Consider the following 25,094-nt stretch of genomic DNA (forward strand, 5'->3'; position numbering starts at 1 on the left):
ATTATTACCCACGGTGTGTGGTGCTCATTTACCCCGTAAGGATGAAAGGCTGAGTTTGGGCCTGCCGGGATTCGTTAGCAAGCTCTGCAACAATGTCAAAGCGAGCGCTCTACTCAGTGTGCCACTTGACCGGCTTTATGCATGAAAATGTATGCATGCGCTACCCAAGTTGCACCATAACCAACAAGAACATAGGGATGCGCTCTTGAATAAATGTCTGCAGTGGCTTCTCACAAGAGGCTGCTCATTTGTAACACAAGATGCCATAATGAGCTGCCACAGACTGCGCCATGAGGCTGACTCCTATAGTGACCCAAACTAGAATTCAGGGATTGTAGAACAGTTAATGTGCTACTGGACAGTAATGTGGGCCACACGTGGAATAAAACCAGCAAGATTTCCATTAGTCTTATCCCTACTCACAGTAATATTTCGCCCTTGAAAATAACTTCCATAATTGTGCTCTCACGGGTGCCAATTTAATCCCTTTGTGGAATAGATCTACGGGTCACTAGTTTGGCAAATGTTCCTTACCGTATAAGCCTCTCTGAAGGGGGGTGGAGGGGGGGATTTGTTTTTTTCTATCGAAATGATCACTTTTTGTGTCTTTATGTAACTTATCAGTTGTTGTACTATACTAGGACGTGCTTTGATGGCCAACTGCTGAATAAAGTTATTATGATGATTTAATTCATCGTAGTTGTCAGGTAGCTGAATAGAGCAAAAAGAAGTTGTGGGGGCTCGTAAAGAAATAGACAGACACTAAGGCAGCAGAAACCCCAATGTTGTCTGATCAGAAAGGGTCTGTTGATATTTATCGAGGAAAGAGTTGTCTTGAAATTTCCATGGAGGCACGTCAATAGATTGCACACAGAGGACATTCGAATGAGACGTGCACTGGCATTGTGACAAGGGGCATAAGCATCCAATGATGTCAGCTTGAGGAGCGGGTAATCCGATTTACTGCCGTGAGGGCCCTTGAACTTATTGTGATGGATCAACGGATTAGATTATCATAAAATGGCGGTTTCCGACCTATGCTTTTCGCATGTGTAAATGTCAGAAAATAAAAGGTAAGATGCATTGTAAAAATAATTCTGATCGATTGATATATGATCAACAATACACGCCCTTATCCATTGGGCCAATACAATTCCTGAGAGAACTTCCCCTTTAAAAAGGCTAACAGGATAAGGAAGGAGGAGAATATGTCGTCAAATATAGTCTGGTCTGCCAAGGCCCTTTTACTGCTTATTTGGCCTTCTCGATCTGAGGAGCACCCAAAGCTCAGTTTCACTCCTACTTTATTCAAGTGCTCTCTGGGGAAACTCGAGTTGTCAGCAACTCAATTTGATATGTTTTCCAAGGTTGTTCGGCTCTGCTTAGCCTTCTTGGTGATGGGGATCCATAACATGAGCTTATCTCTTGCACAGTTAAAGATATACAGGCTTGGATGCATGATATAATGCTCTGCCTGAACATCTCAAAAGAGGAATCACGACTTAGGCTCCCAATTGCTATGGTCAACCTGCCAGATTGTGACTTCAACGTCCAACATTTTCTCAGCATCTAAAGGAAAGAGGTTGTCCATTACTCTTGGCTCATTATTCTCTTCTAAAGCACTTATTAACTATACTATGTCCTCTGGCTATTCCACTCAGAAGTGTCACTTGAGTATGAAGCACCTCTTCTCATCAGATGACGTGCAAAAAATGACTCAAGCCTACATGGGTGCAAACTCGCTCGCTTCAATGCTCTATGTAAAAGTATTACCACAACACTCCTTTCTAAACTCCAAGTTCTTCAGTACTGAGATGCAAGACTTACCCAAAATACTATTTGCTGAGCTCACATGCCCTACATTTTCTTAACCGTCCACTGGCTGCCTATCAGATAATAATGTAAATTTAAGATCCTGGTTCACATTCACAAAGCCGCATGGAAATGCCTCTGTATTGCTCACTAACCTTATGACACCCTTAAGATTCTCCTTATCTTCTCAAACATAATCTTGATTGATCTTGGCTGATTTTGAAGATCATCCGTTGTTGGCAGATTTGTTGTGAGGGGAGTATATCTCAAACTCTCTAATAACTTCAGACATCCAATCTCTCGTAATTCTGAACATTACTGAACATCTGTCTCTTCACACTAGCTCTTTTACACTAACAGTTACCTTCCTTATGGTATGCTGAGGCTTTAGGCTATTGTGAGATGTTATGCGTTATAAATGTGCATAGCAACATTAAAAAAAGAACTGCAATATATTTAAGTAGCTGTGGTGTTCATAGACAAGCAGTCATAGGATTGCCTTAACCCTGGAAGTGGTTACAATAAGACACAATATTCCTTAGAGGGGGCGTGGTCAAGGAGCCATGTGAGAGGACGGGATTCTCTGTGGGCTCCCGCAGATCCTGCAATAATCTGGGAAAATACAGTGCAAACTGCAGCATTTTGAGTTGGAAATAGAGGAAGCTGCGTGTGAAGCCTTGGAAAACGAGGAGGTGTATTCTGCGGGTGATCTGGGAAGTGAGAGAGGAACAGTGCCCAATAGAAGGTCACGAGACGAGGGTGACCGAATAAAGGAAGATGGCTGCCGGCAGAAAGTGAAGAGACAAAGGGACCTGCTGCGGGCGACGGAGAAGCGGAAGCAACCCTGGATAATAAGGCGCCGCCTTGGAAGTCAAGGGACCCCCTGAAGTACAAGGAACACGGGCGGTGCAGGCATGATGAGCAGTGTGCCAAATGCGGACTGACTATAAGACCCGGACGAGGCTGGAGAACGAGAGCCTCTCCGAAACGAGAGAAAGCTGTGCCAGCGTCTCTGAGGGCGAGGGACGGAAGCGGTGGGATACATACTAGCCCCGCTCCGACACTAAAACAAGTAATCGCACTGGGCTGCGCAAACCCGCATGGGGCTGGACACATTGTATCCGCTACAGTAATGAGCATAGAAGCAGCCGCGGAAAGGGGGCCCAGGAACAAAGGACAGTGCCCACTGCAGCATTAGGCTGTGCAGCGCCACATAGTGTACAGGACTGGCCCCAAGCAGGCACCAAGGGCACCTCTCCCCAATAAAGGCAGATGCAAGGAGAGGACAAGTGGGGAGGATCACACAAGAGAAACAGATAATAAGGAAGGAGCGCACCTGAAGCGGACAGCCACGGACAATGAGATAAGGCATAGGGGCAGCTGGGAGCAGCGCAACAAGTGGGCTGCCAGGGGTGCCCCCCACAAGACTACAGTCCCAACCCTGGACAAGGGGAGACAGAAAGATGGTAGTGGCGCACACCCCACACTAGGGAGATCCTAGGTGAGAGACACAGCCAAGAAATCTATTAGAAGTTAGGCAGTGTTCCCCAGGAGCACAAAAGCGCACATCAACGAGGCTGCGGAAAAGTGCAATTAATATCACGGACAGGGCACTGAAGCGGACAGCTGGAGAGACCTCTTGGGTGCAGATGCATGCGCCAGGTCTGCAATAAAGCGTGGGAGTCTCACATTAGATGAGGACTGGTGGTAAAGGACCGGAAGCACGTCAACCATAGCAGACAAAACCTTCGCAGCAGAACCCGGTTCAGGGTAGTAGAACCAAGGCGCCAACGGCAGAGGAGCACACACCTGGCAGTCGGGAGGACACGAAATAGCCCCCAACAAAGAGTAAGCACCACAAGGACTGAAACAAGAAGGAGGATAGAGACTATAGGCCGGGAGACGGCGAGCTGAACTGGAGAGGCATCAATATGACGTCTAAGGTACTCAAGACAAAGGGGAAACAACAAACCATGGAGGACTACACGAAAACCCACCAACAGTCTGAGGGGACCAGAAACAGGGAGAAGAACCTGCAGGCGGAAGCAACGCCGCACCGAGACGATCGCCAGATACTGGAGGTGATCGCTGACTTGAAGATCGCCTGGGAAATCAAACTAGAAGCAGCCATGAGTGAAATCAGATTATCACTGGACCTCAAAATAGGGCCAGTACAAGAGGATGTCAACCTACTACTGCAAGATGTGAGGAAAATTGCAGAACGTACAGGCGAGCTGGAGAAGGCAACAACGACAAATACAGCGGCCTGTGCGTTGCACACTTCAGAGATTCACATATTGCGCCAACAAGTGGGCAACTTGGAAAGTAGAGCAGAGGAAGCAGAAGGACGGGCCCGGAAGAACAACATTCGCATAGTGGGGCTCCCTGAAGGAGAAGAAGGCACTGACCCCACGGAATCCATTGAATCCATGCTATTGCAGGAAATAACAGGCGGGGCGCTCACGCAGGGATTTGCAGTTGAGAGGGCGCATAGGGCATTGATGAGGAAATCACCACCTGGAGCGCCCCCGAAGCCGATAATAGCCAAAATCCTGAACTATCGAGACTGGGAGAAGATCCTGGAATTCTTCCGCAAAGGCGGCACGATACACAGGGCATCTGCCCCCGTCATGGCTTACCCGGTGAACTATGGCACAGTGAAGAAAAGGCTGAGAGCGGCAGGCCTTAAGTACATGCTTATGTACCCAGCAAGGCTAAAAGTATTCCACAAAAGTAGAGCTTTGTTCTTTGATACCCCGCAGGATGCGATGGAGTGGCTAGATATGCAGAACTGCCCCTCAGAGACGGATGCGCAGAAGGAAGATGGTACTGGAAAATGACTTGGTGGCCCGAGAGTCAGAGGTGCTGTATGACTAAAACACTGGGACTAGAATATAATGTCAGGCATATACACCGAAATCGCTAGGACTGTATAATATAAAGTTAATGCACAAAACAGAGTGTAGCAAAGTGCGGCAGCCGCAGAGGCCACACTATCACACCCCATAAGTAAAGTTAGAAAGGCCACTGATAGAGGGGTGGCCTCCTACTGTGTCCCTGTACCGGTAACCCGGGACGGGACGAAACGTGGGATCGCCTGAGATCCAGGGATGGAGCTGGGCAATTGTTGGGTTTGGGAAGGGAGTTGGGGGAGTTGAAGTGTTATATGTTGGGAGTAGTTTATAGAACGGGAAACGAGCTTACGCACTTGCACCATGTGCAGAAGGGGGAGTGGGGCCGGAAGGAACAGGATACAGTGGGAAAATGGGGGACCTTAAGGTAGTGACATGGAATGTACAGGGGCTCAATAGTTACCTGAAAAGAAATAAGATAATGATGTACCTAAGGAGAAAAAAGATAGACATCACCTTGATACAGGCAACTCACCTAACAAAAGAAAAGCAGGAGGTGATCCAAAAGAAATGGAAGGGTACTGTTATTGGAGCGCCATATTCGGCATATGCGAGAGGGGTGATCAGGTGGGTGGCCCTGCATGTCCCATTCAAACTATTACAGGCCACGATAGATACAGATGGGAGGATGGTGGCAATAAGAGGGCTGGTAGAGACAAAAGAAATATGTGTTATAAACAAATATGCCCCGAACCAAGACACAGTGTCGTACATTAGGTCCCTATACACCAAAGTCAACGCATATCTGGGGAGGGCGATGATATGGGGTGGGGATTTTAACTGTACACTGGATCCAAGGGTAGACAGATCGGATACGAAATGGGATAGGCCTACCCCAGCGGCTAAGACCCTGGGGACGCTGCTGTCGGAGCTCCGGCTAGAGGACGTGTGGAGAGTACAACATCCATGTGATAGACAGTACTCAGATTATTCGGCCCCACAGAAACTACACACCAGGCTAGACTACATTTTTGCCACACAAGAAATGATGGGGGAAATAACCAGCACGGAATACAAAGCGAGGGTCCTATCGGACCACTTGCCATTGGTCCTAACATGGCAATCCCTGCCTCCAAGAGCTAGGATTCAAACATGGAGGCTCAGAGCAGAGGCATTGCAAGATACGGAATTCAGGGAGGACCTGAGAGAGGAAATTGTAGATTACTTCGAGAACAACACTGGCAGTGTAGACTCAGCGGGCACCTTATGGGAAGCATTCAAGGTGGTGGATAAGAGGAGCAGCAATATCTAAATCCAAAAGATTACAAGGAGGGATACTAAAGGAATTACAAAAAGTAGAGATGAAACTGGAGAAAATGATGAGCAAAGGGGGGGGGGAATTCAGAGAAGGCGGCAAGAACCATAAATCAACTGCAGCAGGAATGTGTGGGATCCTGGGATAGGTTGTGTCATTTAAGCTATAAGAAATACACAGAGAGGAAACATGCGGGCGGGGACAAAACGGGAAGAATGCTTGCTTGGCTGTATAAGAATGAGTCACCCAGGCCAGTGATCAGAGCAATAGTGGGTGAAAGTGGGCACACAGTGGATACTCAGGAAGAAGTAAACAGGGGGAGGAGATAGTGGAGAGATAGCGGAAACACTGGAAGACATTGGCTTGCCCCAAATAAGCGCTGAGGAGAGGGAGGGTCTGGAAGCCCCGATCACAATAGAGGAATTAGAGGAAGTAGTGGTGCTGCTGCCCACCGGTTAGACCCCAGGGACTGATGGACTCCAGGCGAGTTCTATAAAAAATATGAGAATGAGGAGCTCCCTCCGCTGCTAGCAATGTTGAACTAGGCATTCGAAATGGGCACGCTACCACAATCCCTGAGGGAGGTGATTATTGTCCTGTTCCCTAAACCTCACAAACCAGGCGTGGAGTGCGGATCATATAGACCACTGTCGATGCTTAATCAAGACAGTAAAATACTCACCGCAGTGCTAGCCAACAGAATGAAACGAGTCATTGGCGGCATGATACATCTCGACCAAACAGGGTAATGTCCTGAACAGGAGTATATCAGATAACTTGAGAAGGCTCCACCGAGTCATGGAACACACGAGAGGGGACCCGGGAGAGAAGGCTATTGTATCGCTTGATGCAGTCAAAGCCTTCCACTCCGTCAGGTGGCCCTGGCTGATGGAGTCCTGTTAGGCAGAAACCTGTGCAGTTCCCTCTGGGACCACTGCAAAAGATTTAAGTCTACAGGTGTTGGCAGTAAACCCACTTGGTAGCAGTCTGCACCACACAGATTCACTGTGGTAGCTGTGGCTGAGCAGTCAGACTTCCCTCAAGAAGAGTTAGGCAGTATACAGAGAATACATAATAGGTACAGAGGCACAGTAGCACAAGCAAACACTGACCAGAGCTAGGTGTAAAAGTATAAACTTATTTATTAAAGGTACACTCATAAATTACACTAGCACAATAGAAAAGATAAGAAAGTCAAACACAGTTACTATTACTCATATGTACATCCCTAATCCTTTGTTGGACAATTCTAAGTTAACCCCACTTATTTCCAAACAGAGGTGAGCGCTTAACTTTAGATGACACTCCAACAAGTATTACCAAAAGGGAGGGAAAAGGCAGAAATAAAGAGAGCAGTAAGGTAAAACACTTTCCACATAAGGTTAGCAAAGACAGTCAATGGTTGAACAAGGAGAATTAGTTCGGGGCCCGCTTTAGAGGGAGCCAGGCGAAAAATATGCCCAAGATCACACAATGTCATCAGTCTTTGCAGGTGAGAGAAAAGGCTTTACTACGGTTCTGAAAAGTTTAGTTAGGGTGTTCCAGGCCTACCCAGGTTCGAGAGCCGAGGGCTAAATCTACCCCGTACAATTGGTGGCAAGGGAGGCCGGGCGGAACACAGTACCTTTAAAAGTGGAAAGATTCCTCCAGCGGTAGTAGTCGTTCCTGGTAGTGGGTGCAAGTCGCGGCGTCGTCCCGAGGAAGAGGTGCTCTCGACGGAGGGGAAGGCGGCAGGTCGTTGCACTACCAGGGATGAGGCCAGCCGTGGAGTTTTCCGGTCACAAAGGATTTTTACCCCTCTTTCGCGGTTGAGGTAAAAAGTGGTATCCCGGTTGCCAGGGTGCTTGGCACAGGCAAGGCGGCCACGAGATGCTTCGGGACGGCGAAAAGAAGGCAGCAACTGGTTGTCCCCACCAGTTAAGGGAAGAAGACTCTCCGGCGGGAGATCTCCTCTGTCGTCGGGAAAAGTGGTGAGACGGTTCTGCAGGGCTTCACCGGTGGTGTCGTCTTGGCAGGTCGGCTCGGCTTCTCCCTCTTCGGCTTCTTAGGTCCTGTGGCGACTTCTGAAGAACCAGTCCCAAAAACCCTGCTTTTATGCAGCAAACCCCCATTCATACAGCCTAGCTGTCACTCAAACATGCTAAGTGGTGAGCGGGGTGGCTCACCACTTGGGCCAATCACACTAGAGTGCGACATGAGTTGGCAAGGCAACTCAGTCCAGGGTGCCTAAACCCCCTCCCACACCCCCTGTGGTACCCAGACAGAATGGCACCACTTTGGAGGGCTTCTGTGCAGAAGCCCGCCAAAAGTGGAACAAAGGCTCGACTCGGGTTCAGGGTTACTGAAGTGAACCTAGATGCCATTTTGGCGGCGAGTTCTGGCAAAAAAATCCCAACCAGTGAATTTATATTAATTAAACAACCCGGCGGTATCTTTCACATTGCACCAAAAAGTGGTGCATTAAAAACAATGGGAAATCCCATTGGGAAATATTCTGGTGGAATATTTCCGTGGTATCCACTGCCACCAGCCAGAACTCGGCGAGGGGGGACGGGACAGTACCCCCTCGACAACAGACCCAGGGGCAATCTAATTGCCCCTACCAGTACTTCCACAGTAAGATGGTTTGTACTGGTTAAGTTCCTAAGTTAAGACTAGTAAAGTCAATGGTAACTTTACAGACCCAGGGAGACAGTAGTCAGTCCCAGGGTGTGGAGTCTATGTTTGGGGGTCTCTGGGACACCCCTGTGCTACTGCACTGAGGGTGCTGTGTAACACACATTCAAAAAACCAATGATGGCCTATGGGGAAAATTACCCCCTAGCCCATAAGCACATAGCAAGTCACAGAAACACTCTCAAGTCATGTCCAAGAGTGAGGGTAAAAGAGTCTCACTCTTGGCAGGAGAAAAAAATAAACCCCAAAAATCCAGCAAAGCTGCTGGGGGACTCAATAGGTTAGGAAATTCAGCCTAAACAGAGAATTCTTCCTAACAAGTCCATACACAAATATGGAATGGGTCCAGGATACCTTAGATGGGTGAAGCTAATATATAGTGTGCCATTGGCCAGGGTCAAGATGGGAGCGTGTATCTCGGAGAAATGGCAGCTTGGGAGGGGCACCAGGCAAGGATGCCCATGGTCGCCAATGCTATAAATACTAGCGTTGGAGCCACTGGCGATATATCTAAGGCAATAATACGGAATAATTATGATCCAGGCAAACGGGGAACCGCACCTAATTTAGTTATATGCAGACGATATGCTGCTGTACCTGCAATACCCGGAGGAGAATCTTCAATATATAATGGAGATCCTGGAGAGATTTGCCTCACTGTCGGGCATTGCTGTCAACCCTAGGAAATCATGTATATTCCCGCTGGGGAGGTATGTAGGAGTCCCAAGGGAACACTTTCCAGTCCTACTAATACCATGGGAGACTGATACATTCAGATATTTGGGGCTAGACATTTATCACACGGTGGGGAAGGAACACAGGTATAACACTGAGAGACCGGTAGCAAACATAGAAAACAGTATGATATTCTGGACGAAACTACCCCTGGCTATGATGGGAAGGGGAGCATTATTGAAAATGGTTTTATTGCCTTGATTGCTGCATTATTTCGGCAACATACCGTACATGATACCAAAACGGTTTTTGTTAAGCTACAGAGTATATGTAGAGGGTTTCTCTGGCATGGCACTCGGAATAGAATTGCCCTGTGGAAATTACAGAATATGTACGATAGAGGGGGGATCAAGCTGCCAAACTCTGAGGACTACTATCTAGCAAGCCTATTGAAACATGTGGTAAAATGGTTATCTGAAGACCCTACGTCAGTGTCCAGACTGTTGAGCTAGTGTGGCCAGTACTTCCTTAAAGAGATGATATGGCTCCCTAGGTCGGAGCTGAAAGGGAGTACCGGGATGCTGGAACTGGGATGGAAGATATGGGGCAAAGCATGTCAGGTAATGAGGAACCCAACCCCATGTTCCCGCAAGTGCCGCTAGTGGCACTCACAGAAGGGGACGAACAACTGAGGAGAATGAGTCGGGGGAGATGGGAAACAGTGGGTGTGGCAACAGTGGGAGACATATGGCAAGCAGGGAAGATAAAGGAATTTGGGGTGTTGGTGGAGGAAACTGGCCTACATGTGGGGCAATACATCACTTATACCAGAATAGTAAGGCAGATTAAAAAGACATGGTCTGAAATAATACTAGAGGCACAACCTGATGAAGCTATAGAAATGATGCAAGACATGGCTGAAGGGGGACATGAGATCTCCAGGATCTACAAGCTCCTAATGTCCAAGGGAAGAAGTGACCCAACTAAAATTAGACTGGGAAGAAGAGGCTGGGGAACGCGTGAGTGATGGTCAATGGGAAAGAGCCCAAGGGTACCATAAAAAAGGTGTCCAGAAACGCGATACTGCAGCAAATGCAACTATACATGACCCACAGGGCGTACTTGACCCCCCCAACGGATAGCTAGATTTGGGAAAGCTGAACAACAAATATGCCCTAGATGCAGAGAAATTAATGCTGGAATGATACATATGTTTTGGGCGTGCCTGGAAGTTGGGAAGTTCTGGGGAGAGATAGCTCATCGGTTAAAGGAGAAAGGGATAAATATAAATGTGGGATCAGTATGGGCATTCATGTTAGGGGGGTTCCCTAGGCCACGCCAACTGAGACATGTAAGTGAGCTGAAAGACCTGGCATATATACTCGCCAAGAGGAGAATTGCCATGGGATGGAAGGCAAGCCATAGACCCAGAGTAGAGGCATGGTGGAGGGACCTGCAGAAATGGACAGAAGCTGAAACAGCAGTGTGGCAATCGGCGAGCAATTCGGGGGGAGGGGAGAGGAAGCAGGCTCCCTGATGGAATGGAGACAACTGATAGCCACATTATATGGGTCCACTCAGGATGGCCCCAATGAGAACAAACATGCTAAGGAGGAGGTTGCAGGAACGTCACGGAATTATGGAATGGCAGGAAGCGAGGTGGGGTGGGCTCGAGTTTGGGGGGAGAGGGGAGAATAAACAGAAGGGCCTACACGCAAAATAACAGATGTATACTGCTGGTGTGTTAAATGTTTATAGTTTGTTGTGAAAATCAATAAAAATTGTTTAAAAAAAATATATATGCCTTAGACAGCTAAAGTAAGAGATTTGGGACACAAAGTCGAAAAGAAACATGTTGAAATTTTGACTTTTCGGTACAACTATCAAGCAAAGCAAAAAGACAGGATAAAGGGAAGGGATGTAGTGAGGCACACTCCACTGAAATGAAATTGAGACATTCCCCCGCTTTCCCATCAAACTATTTTATAGAATCAAAATAGCTCACATATTTAAAGATATCCTTTACTCTAGACATGCAGAGCAATGTCACCCAAATAGAGACCACGGATCCCAGGAAATCGCAGTACTGTAGTGTGTCGTAATCCATGATGCACATTACTGCAATGCCAGGTTGGTCACAAGCGTGATAGAACTGCAAAGAGAAGAAAACAAGCATTTGCAAAGTCAAAGGGGATTAAAACTGCATTATTCACTTGTTAGTGAGAAATGATAAAACACATGCAGCATACCCAACAAGACAATCTCTCATGGCTTTAAATACAATATCTTTTCGTGTTGTGCTATCCCAATTTCTGTGGCACATTGCTATGGGTACTAGACTAGTACTTCCTTTCATTATGGCCTAAGAATATGTATCATTAGTGCAACAGAGATCTTTAACGTTAATAGGTACATTTCTACAGATGGGGGGGGCTTGGCCTATTTCTATGGATGTCTATGGATTCTTAGGTTTGTCCTATTGCTAAGGCTCAGAACAGTGGGTGTTTTAGCACTACTCCTGGTTCCTATTCATTGCTGAGGGATCAATATACTGCTTGCAGTGATGTGTCTAGCTCTTAACAGTTGTGCCAGACCTATTTCTAGGACTCAGGGTGCTGGTAGTACACCTATTTCTCTGGGTGGGGTGCTGTTGCTTTCTATGGCTCAAAGGTGTTTATACTGAAGCTTATGAAATCAGGGCTGGCTGTGCGTTCTCATGATAGTTACAGTTGTATGACATGAGTCTGTGGCTGCTAGCACTGTTTCTATTTATATGGCCTAGACTATTTGCACTTTCATTTCCATGTTTTAGGGCACAGGGTGATACCGAATATAACTTCTAGCTATATAGCCCAAATTGTTGGTGCATGTTATGAGGGATATTCTGAGTATAACTGGTGTGGGGTTCAAAAAGAAATATGTGCATCGTTTTCCTTTAAAGTAGGCCAACCTTCATTGTTAAATGTGACTACGCAATAAGGCTTTTCTCCTAGGAGGGGAGGCCACAGTACACATCAGACACACCAAGGATACAAAGTGAGGTTTGTCCACACAGATAAGTACTAAACATATAAAAGATAATGCAATTACATGAATCATGGGGCACGCAAACATGTCCACAATCTATCCCACTGGAAAGAACGAAAACTTAGGGCAATTATCATATAATTAAGCAAAAAATACACAGTGAGCCCCATGTTACCCCTCTTCCTTTAAACCATGCAGTCACTACGTTCCTACCTTAGACGTTCTGAGTTCCCTCTGCTTCCGGGGCCACTTAAGTATTTCAAAGTCGCAAACACTTCTACCTCACTTGAGGGAGCAAGCAAAAGGAACAGCGCTTGAGATATCCGTCCCAACCATGCATCCCTAAGAAATGGAATCGACCAGCATGCCCTATGGTAAGAGTAACTGGAGCAGAAAAACACAAAATAGATCAGGCTCCCAACTGCACCGGACCCACAATGGTAGGAACAATTCAGTTATTTCAAGTTCCTCCATGCTCCCGTCTCAACTTCTAGAATCAATTGCCCCATACAGGTTCGGTAAACAGGAGCCTACAGTTGAGATTGTGGATCCAGGATAACTAACGATCCATCCTAACACATACTGTGTATCCTAGATAGTTCCCCATGTTTGCAGCTTCCCAGCCTTTAAAAAACAATTACCCTGCCTGTCTGCCCAATACTTCTAACTCAAAATACAAATGTTCCCCTTCTTGGATTCCCCCTAAAGATCATATCCTTTGTAATCAAGACATTTGGTTGAACAGCCACCCCCTTCCATTTATAAAATCTCTGATAGTATCCCTATAGAAGGAGGCTTGCAGGGATGTCCAAATTCTAAGCCATAAAAGCTGGGGTCTTCGTAGGATTCTGTACCCCATGGGCCTAAAGCCCATCTCTTTCATACACAAAAAGGAGGCATGCCATTCGAGAATCTGAAAACACGCTTACAGGAATGCATTCTTATTAGCAAGCTCAGCTGACTCTCCTAAATCCCCTAAATCCTCACATCTGTAAAGCCCATAGATGCTACTTTAGCATTATGTATTGCCTCAATCTACCTTGGAACTGGACACCCACAACCGTCCGACAAATCAGAGGACTCTTTATTGCCAGAGTCATTGACTCTTCTGCCTTACGTTCCTGAGCCCTCGACCCGCCCGAGGAAGGGACGGTAATTCCATAATAGTTGTATGATTTAATTCCGGATGTTTCTCCCTGCTGTGGTGTGCCAGAAGGAGGAGTCTGACGACTTGATGACATGTTCAACAATTCTATATTTGGCTAAAAAGGACAATGCCTAACTAACCCTACTTCTATGAGGGAAGTTCCTTGCTATTAAACTAAAGGTCCCTATCAAAATTAAAGTACATGTCCAAATCCTACTCCCTAACTTGCCCTAACACCTTAGAAAACAAACAGAAAGGTGGAGACTTGGGGTTAGACCTCTGCCTGGCCCAACACAGCAAAGTTTTCAAAGGATCAAATTAAATAGTTCACGGGGGACGCTCGAGACCCCGAGTAAGATGGCTGCGGGCTGATGAGGCTCCGAAGATTACGAGCTTAGCTGCTCAGATAACTGTCTCTCATATGCTTTCATTATTTGTTCAACGATCTGTGACACCATCTGAAGTGGCGGAGAACAACCAACCCTACTGTGGGCAGCCGAGTCGCCCCAGAACCGCAAATGTGAAGACCTGGGTGACATGGACCTAGGGCAGCCATGCAACATCCAACCCCTCATGCAATGTAGCTGCCCATACGATCAACCACCTGAAGCATATCGCTCTGAACCACAGGGGCGCTGTACGAACCTGCGGTTTACGCTGCTGTACTTCCGGTCTTTGGGGTGGGGAGTCTGTCTACGCCGGAGGAGGTAGAACGGGGGCACTCCCCGCACATCCCCAGACCATCAGGAAGACACTGGCGCTGAGCAGGCGGCCAGCCCATACTGGCCCCAGTCTGCGAGAAAAACAGCAGTGGGGTTGGGCTGCCCTGGTGGTTGAGGGAAGCACAAAGGAAGCCACCGCTGGCCCCCCGTGTAGTGGAGGCAACACACCAGAACCCCCACCCCAGCAACAGTCGCCGGGCCTCAGAGGCCCTCCATGTGAGACAGGTACTTCACGTGGGGCGTGTGGCTGGGGGCTGGCGGAGCTACAGTGAAAGCTGGCTATTTGAACGCCCATGGAGGGTGTGTGCATAGTAATCCAGAAAGTTAATGGCACTGGAGGAGGACACATTGTAATGCACGTCTGTGATGTGCCCATAAAAGGAAGACCTCTGGGTGCGCATTGCCTTGGACCATTGTAGGGGAGGACTGGTCCAAGACGACCCCCCTCGCCTGCACTTTCTCCCCAGGTGAGGACTATGGCTCTCTTGGGCGTCTCCTCATGCCACCCGGGCCCAGGTGGTGGAGGGCTCACCCACTGGAGACATTGCCCGCACGTATTAATTGCCCACACGTATTAAAATTCAGCTAGGCCTAGACACCATTTTGTCTGGTAAAGATGGTGTGAGCTCAGCGCACTGTAGCGCGGCCCCCACCCTCGGAGGGTTTCAGTCATCCTTGTTGCTGCAGCACCCTGGTAGATCCGCTGCGAGCCCGTTCCCACGAACCAGAAGGATATGAGCTAGTGTAATACACTAACATTGTAACAGTTCACCTCCCGCAGTGTATCGTATCATCGCTCCCGGCATGACCCGGCCAGCAGGCCTAGGCAAAATGAAAATGAACAGTAAAATGGTCGTCACAGGCCTGACAATCCTCGCATATCAATGTGTAGAATACTTGCAAAGGATGCTTTCCTCTCATAAAATCCCTGATATTATAAAAGCCCGTAAGATGTATGATTAAAAGAGATCATGCCCCCATGGTATAAGCAATGATGAGCATATACCATTGCAGTTGGTTGCAAATAATAAAGGAACGCACCAGGAAGCTATTTGTTACGTGTACTACTGAGATACTTACACCCCATGGGCTCGCGCCATAACTGAACTAATGCTGCTAGAATACACGAGAAAACGAATGTAACCAGACTGTGGAACTCATGTGAAGAATGCGCAAGAAATGCACTTGTTATGTGTGTATGTCTAAGCTTCTTATGTGCCACCACCGTCACGTACAGTGGCGAGTCATTTCCTATGTATTCCACCAACCCGACTACTACCTCACTTACTGCAAATATATATGCATATAATTAAATACTGTAGTTGTTAAAACATAGTGTACGAATACGGTGTTCAGACTGGGTATAATCGAGACACATCCAGCAAAGTTGAAATGCATGTTTTAAAAGGATTTGAATAAGTATTATAGAATGTTCAAATGTTTGATGTTTATACCTAACTCAGCAACACACGAGGGAGATACCTTTGTGAAATACTTGCAAGGCCATTTCCCCTCCCACCCTGTGAAGGCTGCCAAAGGCATGAGAGCAGAGACCGCGCCGCGCTGCTTTACCTCCCCCAACCAGACTGGAGCCGCTTCAAAGATTTGTAACCCCCTCTGTAGCACCCAAGGCCACCACCCGCCACCTGCATTATTTACAGCACAGCCGTAAACCTCTGCCTGAACATACGCGCCCCCTCGTAAACCTCACAACCCACCGGACCACCTCAGACTTATGGCCCTGTGCAATAAAGACACCCAACACTTTGACAACACACAGCGGAACATCCATAACAACTTCTAACAAGGCAGAAAGACATGTACCGCCCGTGCCAGGCCCTGAAGCTTAGCCCCTCGACCTATGGCCCCGGTCAACAGGACACTGGTAACCATGCCCTGACGTATTGCCTCCAGTCCCCTCACAAGGTGCATTCCTCCTGTGTTGCATTAACCTGTTGCATAACCTATTGTAAGATTTACTGAAGAAGATAATACTAAAAATGCTCGAATGACTCCGGTGTGCATGGCATAGGGCTAATAAGTCAGGAAGAGACATTCATCTCTGCCACTGGCCACGATGGCCCCACAACACCGCCTGGATGAACTCCGCCACCCGGCCAGGCCCAGCCCAACCCACGAGGCTGCCCAATGACGTCTTCCAGCCAAAGCCAACCACATCACAGCAGCACCTATAGTTAGTCGTCGCCACCCAATCCCCATGAACTTGTGCCCCCTATAGTGTGTAGGTTCTTATGACGTTTTTTGTAAATATATACGCCTGTCTTTGCTATTGTCAGACAGAGCGCTCTCGGAGTTTGCAGAGTTCTTTGCATGCCCTATTCTGATTGATAAACTCCCATTTACGCTCACCCGCACTCTGTCTTGGCCTTATTCCCATCTTGGGAGAGTCCTTCATTGTCTCTCATTGCGGGGAGGATCGTGCTGTCTGGGGACGCTTGCCTTCACCATTGGCACTCAATGTGGAATGGCCCTCGTCGCCCTGACGAGGCCATGCAAAATCAGCCTGATTCTAGCAGCAAGCCCTGAGACAGAGCATAATTCAGTACTGGGCAGAGCTCACCTTAATGGCAACACTCCAAACTCCTTTCCACGTGGGGCACACCCCATCTAATCTAATCTAATCTAATCTAATCTAATCTAATCTAATCTAATCTAATCTAATCTAATCTAATCTGGGGTAATCTGGGGATTACCCCAGAGACTGATCTGCTATAAGGATGTGAGCTGCCCCATGGCCTAGCAGGGGTCTCAAACTAAAGGTGGTGAAGGCGTTGAGGTGGGTACCATGCTAGGGTACCTTTCTTCCTGTGGGGTGCCACTCAAAGCAGGCTAGCAGGCTACTGGAATTCTAAGCCCACCCCCAACACACACGGCACATCATCAGGAAGGCACAGTGGGGCACTGTAGTCTACGGGGCCCGCAGATGGATTGACTGGGAGGTGACAACCCACGCTTTGGCTGGGCCATGATACTCCCTCCGCCCCATAACAGGTGTTCCAGTGGCATGCCACAATCTGAACCGGACAGAGACTCCAACCTGACCTTACCACAGATGCTCAACCTCTTAGCACGGGAGGATAGCTCAGCAGCAACGTGCTCGCTTTGGAAGCAAGACGACACAGAGCAGCACAGGTTCAATCCCTGGGTCCACGCTTAGAAACCTCTGGGTATTAACCGTGTTATAAATAACCTACCATATCCTATCATATCTCCCCATTATGCTGCTCCGCCAGACAGCACCCCAAGATAGAAATCCTGGTGCAACTCCAAGCTATCTTGGACGAGACGAAAGTGATCAGGCAACAGACCAAGGAAACAAATACTACCGTTCAAGAAATCAAACGAGATCTGCATGACCTTCAAACCCAGCTGAACGCACAGGCACAGAGAACCACCGATCATGAGCAACGCATCAGCCCCTTAGAAGACAACCACGATACAGTTGCGGCTGATCTGGATGGGGTCATCAAGGAGGTGCAACGTCTAGAGGCTAGAATCAAAGATCAAGGGAACAAGTCTCAGCGAAATAACCTCCACCCGGTGGGCCTCCTGAAGAACAAAGGGCACAAATTTGGACGCGAATATATATGATTTTTTGCAAGACAAGCTGCACATGGACAACACATGTAATTTAATTATCTAAAGAGTGCACCAAGCCCCCAAGCCGGTCGCTGGAGAATGCACGCGCATAATCACTATGAGACTGCTAAACTTCCAACACAAGCTTACGATCCTGAAGGCGTACAGAGCAGCGGGAAAAGTGAGGATTGACTACGTGGACATACAGATTTTCAACGACTACTCATTGAAAGTATCCCAGCGCCGGAAGGGTTTCAACCCTGTATTTGATGTACTGAAAGGTACAGAGCAAAAACATTACCTCAAATTTCCAGCAGTGTGGTGCTTTCAGACCCTGAAGAGGACTGGCGATTCTCACAACAATGCAGTCTGGTGACCACAGACTTTGCCCACGTAGGAGCTGAAGGTGCAAAGGCAGATCGGCAATTACTGCTTCTGCAGCAACGATCCAGGCTGAAGGGAAGGTGGCAAAAAGCGGGGAAAGGGTCTTGGGGCCCGGAACACGGTCACAATGGAACAGTTAAGTGAACAATCTGCGGGCCCCAGATCAAGACTTACACCTCTACAACGAGCTGACCACTAGCGCAACATAGGTGGTATCTTCGCCACCCCAAATTGCAGGGGGCACACAGCCTGGAGTCACTGAGCATTAACATACTGCCGCAGGGCCTTGGCCCCATTCAAAGCATTGACATGATGCACAAGTATTGAAACTTAACTACGTGCATTTCAGGGGAGGAACACTGTTGCATTGCTTGTCATCTGTGGCCTACGCTGGTCTCCCCACCATTTTTGCGATGTATCATTGTGGTGGCATTCCCATTGCCCCCAGAGCAGGATGATGGAATAAATGGGGAAGGGAGTCAGCCCGCAGACCCCTCCCTACCAGCTTCACGTATGGGCTCTGTTAGGCATGTATTGGGAGATAGTTGCTTGATCCCAATGTTTACATGTTCTAATTCTTGTTGGGGGCATTGTTTTTGTTGGGGTTAGTTCTGGTATCGGCCGATTTAATCGAATAAAAAAAACAAATGGGAGATTTATTTGAAAATCAGCTGCATGAAAATTACTACAGTTGAAAATTTTGAATAAATCCCCCATTCAGTGGCATTGTAGTGAACAAGGGCTGCTGGGGCGTCCCCCGCACTCTTGTTCACTATAGTAACATTAGGTGTTGCAGGGGTGTCCCCTGCTCCCTATTCAATAAAATGTGAAGAAAATAAAAGATAAAGAGGACCCTGCAGTGTCGGCTCCCATTCATGTAAGTGAAGGTAACCAGCGTTGCAGAGGGAAGCAGGAAATGGCAGCACACACGGAGGTGTGCTGCCAAGAGGCAAGTAATGGGTTTGGGGGCAGTGGGTTGTCAGAAATGTTTGGGGGAGTGAACACCGAAAGTCATTTTTGTTCAAATTACTTGTTTTTTTCTCTCTCAAACATTTCTAATTTGTTCAATTCACAGTGATCCGTTAGGTCTACGTATATACTCAGTGGCCTGGGACTGCTAAAGAATTAGTCTACTGGCGCAAGATATGGTGAACACTTGGGAGAGACTCCCATGATACGAAAGATGGCCGCACTTACATTAATAACACTCAAAATCAGGATCTCTAGTGGGAGACTTGTGCGATGAAATGGTAACCAGAACGGAATTTACTACTTATCCATCACCATTTACCCCAATATTGTTAAATCCCCAATTGTCTCTGGAAGAGAGAGGGTCAAGTTTTAGCAAATTGGAAAAGGGTGGATGTCTTAAAATTCGGGGCATGTTTGAGGGGGGAGAGATCAAATTCTTTAATCAGTGTAAACAAGACTTTTACTGGATTAGGGGGATAGATTTAGATACATACAATTTAGACACTGGCTGCTGAATCCAATAATTATGGAGGCAGCAATGAGGTCCCTGACATCTTTTGAAAAACGACTATCAGATTTAGGAGATAAACATATTGTGGGGACAATTTATAAATATATCAAACAGAATGAGAAAGTAGGAAATAGGTGCTATATGAAGCAATGGGAGGACTCTGTGGGCCAGTCGGTGGAGGAAACAGCTTGTGTACAACTATGGGATATTATCCCCAAACTCACGAGGTCAGTCCAGTTACAGGAGATATGGGTAAAGCTGATGTTCCAGTGGCATCTTACTCCGGTTAAGCTTCATAGGTTCTTCCCGAAGGTACCCAAAACTTGCTGGAGGGAGTACGGGGTGGAGTGGTTGCGTAGTCACATCTGGTGGGAGTGCCCGCGGATCCAGTGTTTTTGGGATAATTCCAGGGAGGCCATAGAGGAAAAAGTGGGATATAAACGCGTCCCCATGCAAATCCAGACTACCGTCACAGACAGAGAGGGCAGATACGTCTTAATCCAGGGGCATATTTGCCAACATCCTATTACCCTACTAAATGTCCATACGCCCACGACAGACGCACTGTCATTCTTGACCCACAGATTTATGGCTTGTGCGCAGTATATGAGGTGTTTGTAGGAGGGGACTTCCATGTAGCCCTAGACCCCACACTAGATAGCCAGAAAATAGCCACCAGCACACCCACTGGACTGAGAAAGTGTGCAGTCCTTCGAGCCCTAATGGCCGACCTTGGCCTGCAGAACATATGGAGACAAACACATGGGGGACAAAGGGATTACACCTTCTTCTCTAACCGGCACCAGAGCTACTCTACGATGGATTATTGGATGATCCCATTCAATGCCATCTACATGGCAGACAAGTGTGTTATACTCCCCACAACTTTATCGGACCATTCTCCGGTACGCTTACGCATGACACTTCCCAACACACTGCAGCGAGCCCCGATGTGGCGGCTAAACCTACTGGCACTGAGGTATACAGATCACCTTACGCATCTGCTGGAAGATATAGATATGTTCTGGCAAACCAATTTATCTCCAGAATACACCACACATACACCTTTTGGGACGCCTTTAAAGCATTTATACGCAGACAATATATTTTGTGCTGGTCACAAACTCAGAGCTTGGGGGGAACACAAGGAACAACTGAGAGAAGCCATTTTGCCGATGAAAAACAACAAACGAACGTGAGATCCCCAGACCCATGCCTGCCTATGCAAACTACAGGCAGAGATTAAACAGGTGTCCTCCACTAGAGCTCACAAGTCATTTAGGAGTTGGACCCAAACATACTACCTTACAAGGGCACGGGCCACTACATATGATGGTGCTTGTCCTGAAGCAACACAGAGTGCGCAAATAACTGTTTCTATTCGGGATTGTCACAGGACTCTTCTAACAGGAGACGACCATATCAACTCCCGCTTTGCGGAATACTATCAGGGAATTATATGCTACATCTGACCTCAGCACGGAACATCAAATACACAAATTCCTCTCCTCTATCAGTCTACCCAAATTCATCACCCCCCAGGCGGATGTCTTAATGCCCCTATCGTGGCATCAGAGATAACCCACACTAGCAAATCCCTCGCTCCAGTGTTAATCTATGATGAACAGATTATGGACAAATCTCTAAGGGAGTTTAAAATTATCTATTTTCATCCAACATAATAATATCTCAAGTGGCCTTGACGGCCACATACAGACATCTGGGACCTTGTAGTCCACTCAGACCAGAATCTCACAGCTAACGCTTGGTGAGTGCATTAATGAACAGAATTGAACAAAGAGATAATTAGGATACAGATGGTCTCGTAGTGGGACACAGCACTCATTAGCGACTTGTCCCACACAATACCACTCTTGAGGTGATACTGAAACATTGTAGTAACAAAATGTTTTTATTCACAGAATTTGTATCAGAAAATTGAAGGGCACCAGTCAGTTGACAGGCCCACCACAGGTTAGTTTACTGATATGTTATTGTCCTTTATCGACAGACAGATGAATCTCAACATATTTGAGTTGATTAAAATATTACTTATTTTTATTCGTATCCAAAGCACTCAACCTTCCAGATATCTATACCTGAGAAGGGCTCAGACAGCCGGAAACGCACTGTAGCTGATAGGGACACTTACATACTTCCTATCAAGATATCAGGATACTCATTGTTGAAAAATTGTGAATGTTACTGAGAATTCAAATAAAAGCATGAGAGGAATTGGTCATAGTTGAGCATTATCATGAGTTATGTACAAATAATTAATGATTGAGCAATGATGAAAAATACAATTCATCTTGTAATACGAATGTATTAATTAATTGTGTTTGAAGAAGAAATTAATTCCTCATTTTTGTTGACAACCGAAATGTACAGTACATTGATATAAAGATAATTTTTTTATGATGAATGAATTGATGCAGTGAATATTTACATAACTTGTTAGTTATTGTGTGTACCTTTGTTTGTACCTCGTTCGTTTCGAGGTACCTACTCTTCTCTCATTGTTCTGATCCGGTAGCACAAGTCCAACGGGGAGCACCCGAAGTCAATTTGAGTAGTATACTTACCTGTTACTAATAGTCAAATAACTTGCTGAAATTTAGTGCACCTCTACACCCCACTAATATCCTCCTCATGTGGCCAGGGAAAGGCAGACGCTGTCTGATCCCGACCCTGGGGTTAGTGTCCTGCGCAAGGATCACATGGGGGGGAGGGAATGGACCAGGAGGACTGGCATAACCCCCTTTTTAACTTTACCTGTAATCCCACACTTTTGATGGCTATTTGCGAAACTGCAGAAGTGGAAAAACCTAACTTTATTGAAGGGGACTACAAGTCCTAGAATCCCAGAGGTACTGGGATGAGGAAGAGGACGGAAGAGTTATGAAGATGTAGCAGTCAGGCAATTAAGCCTAGTGACCATTGCAGTAGTCAGGCAATTGAGCTTAACGGTCCACATCTGAAGCCCATTACTGAATCAAGGAAGCATAAAAACTCCTCCCCCCCCCCCAGAAAAGAAGGAGTAGAAAAAGCTGGAGCGAGAGCCTGAAGGCAAGTTGTAGTAGTAGAAGTAGAGAATAAGCACAAAGCTGGCAAAACACAAAGAAGTCAGGGCCCAAAAACGGACACCAGAACATGGAGACAGCATATTTCACCTGCAGGTTCTGAGCGAGTTCTGTTCTCCCAAAATCTGTAATGCAGAGGCTGTTCAGCGGAAGACGTGCCAGAGACTAGGTTTTCCACATGTGAGCCTTATTGCTGGGATTTTGAATTTTTCTTTGTTTTTTTAATAGGTATTTTTGATTCGTTAAAAATTCATTCGTTGTTTTGTGATTCATTAAAATTCCATGTAACCGAGAAGAACAAGCACTGCCCAACCCCTCTTTATAGTGAAACCAACCTTTCTAAGAATTAAAGGAGCAGCCAAATGCACTGTGAAGTTGTTAACGCTCAAGTGGCCTAAAGTACAAGTATACCAGTATTACCTAAAGCTGAGAGAGTGGCATCAAGCCTTCGGGTAACTAGTTGGGGCTGATAACTAACAGAAAGCTGTGAGTAAAGCTGGGGAAGGGGAAATAATTGCTTGCGAAGAATATTCAGAAAGTAGACACAACCGTTGGTGCCAAAAAGTACAGAAGCCAGAGAGAGGTGAGTCAGAACCAGGTTGTTATTCTGGAAGACAGATGGGAGAGGCAAAGAAACTGCCCTGTTGAGAAAGTATTAAAAGGAGGAGTGCCTTGCATACCTGAAGAGGTTGAAGAGCCTTGTCAAAATCTGCCTAACAATTCAAAGTTCTGAGCTGTGGTAGTAGTACTTAAACTGTGGTGGTATAACAAGTTGTCAGCAGCTGTAACCTTGAAGTGGTATGAATCAGTAACATACTGTGGAACAAAGGTGACTGTTCTCATGGTACCAAAAGCAGAAGTATGGTTATTGAAGTAGAATCAGCAGTACAAAGAACATCCTGACAAATGTACCAACATATAATTGTAAATAACCAAGTCCTAACTGTTGATTAAGAACTGTATGTTGTTGCAGTGGGATATATTACACCTTCTTTTGAACTGGGGCAAACTGGAAGAATAAACTATTTATCATAACCAGGATTAGCATTGGTGCTATTTCTTTTCTGGAAGGGGATCTTTCATCAGGAGCAAAGATTGAGTTGACTTTGAATCCTGGGGAAGGGACCTTATTCAGCACAGGAGAAGGCCATTTGGATATTGTTTATTATATTGTGTTGCTATATATACTCCTGGTTCCCTCTGCACTCTGCGTTTATGAGCCAACTGTACATACTGCATGTTATGTTATGCTATTTGGCATTTATATAGCACTCTATATATCATTGGCATGAAATCAAAGCGCTGGTAGGCTGAACGCCCTCGGGTACCGCAGTCCAGGTCAGTTGAGTGAGTAAGGTGTCATAGGGTGCACCAGTTATGTGTGCAGCTGAGGCAATTGCCTGATGGTAGCTGCATCCTAGCATTAGGTGTGGTGGTATTGATAACAGTTGAATGCGTGCAGTCAGGAGGATGGACACCAAGACTGGGTTCTGGCTGTGTTAGGCCTGTGTAGGACTCTTATGTGTGCAGCTATGCCGGTTTGTCATGGGATGTAGCTGCGTTTCATTAGAATGATGAGGTGTTCATGGGGTAATGTTCCTATGTGAGCAGCTAGACCGAAATTGATCGAGGTGTGTAGCTGCACTCTAATTGTGTGTTGGTGTAGAGTAGAGAGTTAGCATAGTGACATAGGAGGTGAGTGTTTGGGCGGAGTTATGACCTAAGGAGTTTGCAATTCCGGATTTCAAGCGTGCGTTTGCTTAATAGTGACTCAATAAGCGTATTCAGTGGGGTCATTGCTCAGGATCTCTGAGCATTTGTCATCGGGTTGCAAGGACTCAGTCGCCTCAGATGGTCGTGGTCGGTAATTACAAAAGAGCCACGTTTTTAGAGCTTTGCGGAAGGTCATATATTCTTGGGTGTGTCAAATGTGAGAGGGGGGAGTGAGATCCACAGTTTTGGGGCCAAGATTGAGAAGGCGGATCCTCCGATCCTGACAGAGTTAGAGGTTGGAATCACTAGAAGGAGGGTGGTGCTTGATCTTGGGGTGCGAGATGGGAGGTAGGGTTTTATCACTTCTTGTAGGTACATTGGGCCAGTTTTGAACACTGCTCGATGAGTGATGGAGAGGGTCTTGAAGGTGGCCCTTCGTCTGACTGGGAGCCAGTGGAAGTTTCAGAGAGCTGGTGAGATGTGGTCTCTTTGACCCAGGGCGAGGAGCAGTTTTACGGCAGCGTTTTGTGCTCTTTGGAGTTTGTTGTGTTGGTATGCCAGAGCTCCTAGATATAGGTAGTTGGCATAGTCTAGTTTCGACATCA

The 25,094-nt window shown here is 46.8% G+C and overlaps 1 protein-coding gene across 2 annotated transcripts in view; it reads right to left on the reverse strand.

The window, feature by feature from the left end:
• PGAP6 (post-GPI attachment to proteins 6) overlaps positions 1-25,094 on the reverse strand; it is a 1,624,027-nt gene that overhangs the window by 263,954 nt on the left and 1,334,979 nt on the right. For both annotated transcript variants that reach the window (XM_069646777.1, XM_069646775.1), the window contains exon 11: positions 11,336-11,482. In XM_069646777.1, coding sequence (XP_069502878.1) covers positions 11,336-11,482 — 147 coding nt within the window. The remainder of the gene's footprint in view (positions 1-11,335; positions 11,483-25,094) is intronic.

The sequence above is a fragment of the Ambystoma mexicanum genome, chromosome 2q (assembly GCF_040938575.1).
Source record: "Ambystoma mexicanum isolate Mex_15411 chromosome 2q, UKY_AmexF1_1, whole genome shotgun sequence".
Classification (NCBI taxonomy): domain Eukaryota; kingdom Metazoa; phylum Chordata; class Amphibia; order Caudata; family Ambystomatidae; genus Ambystoma; species Ambystoma mexicanum.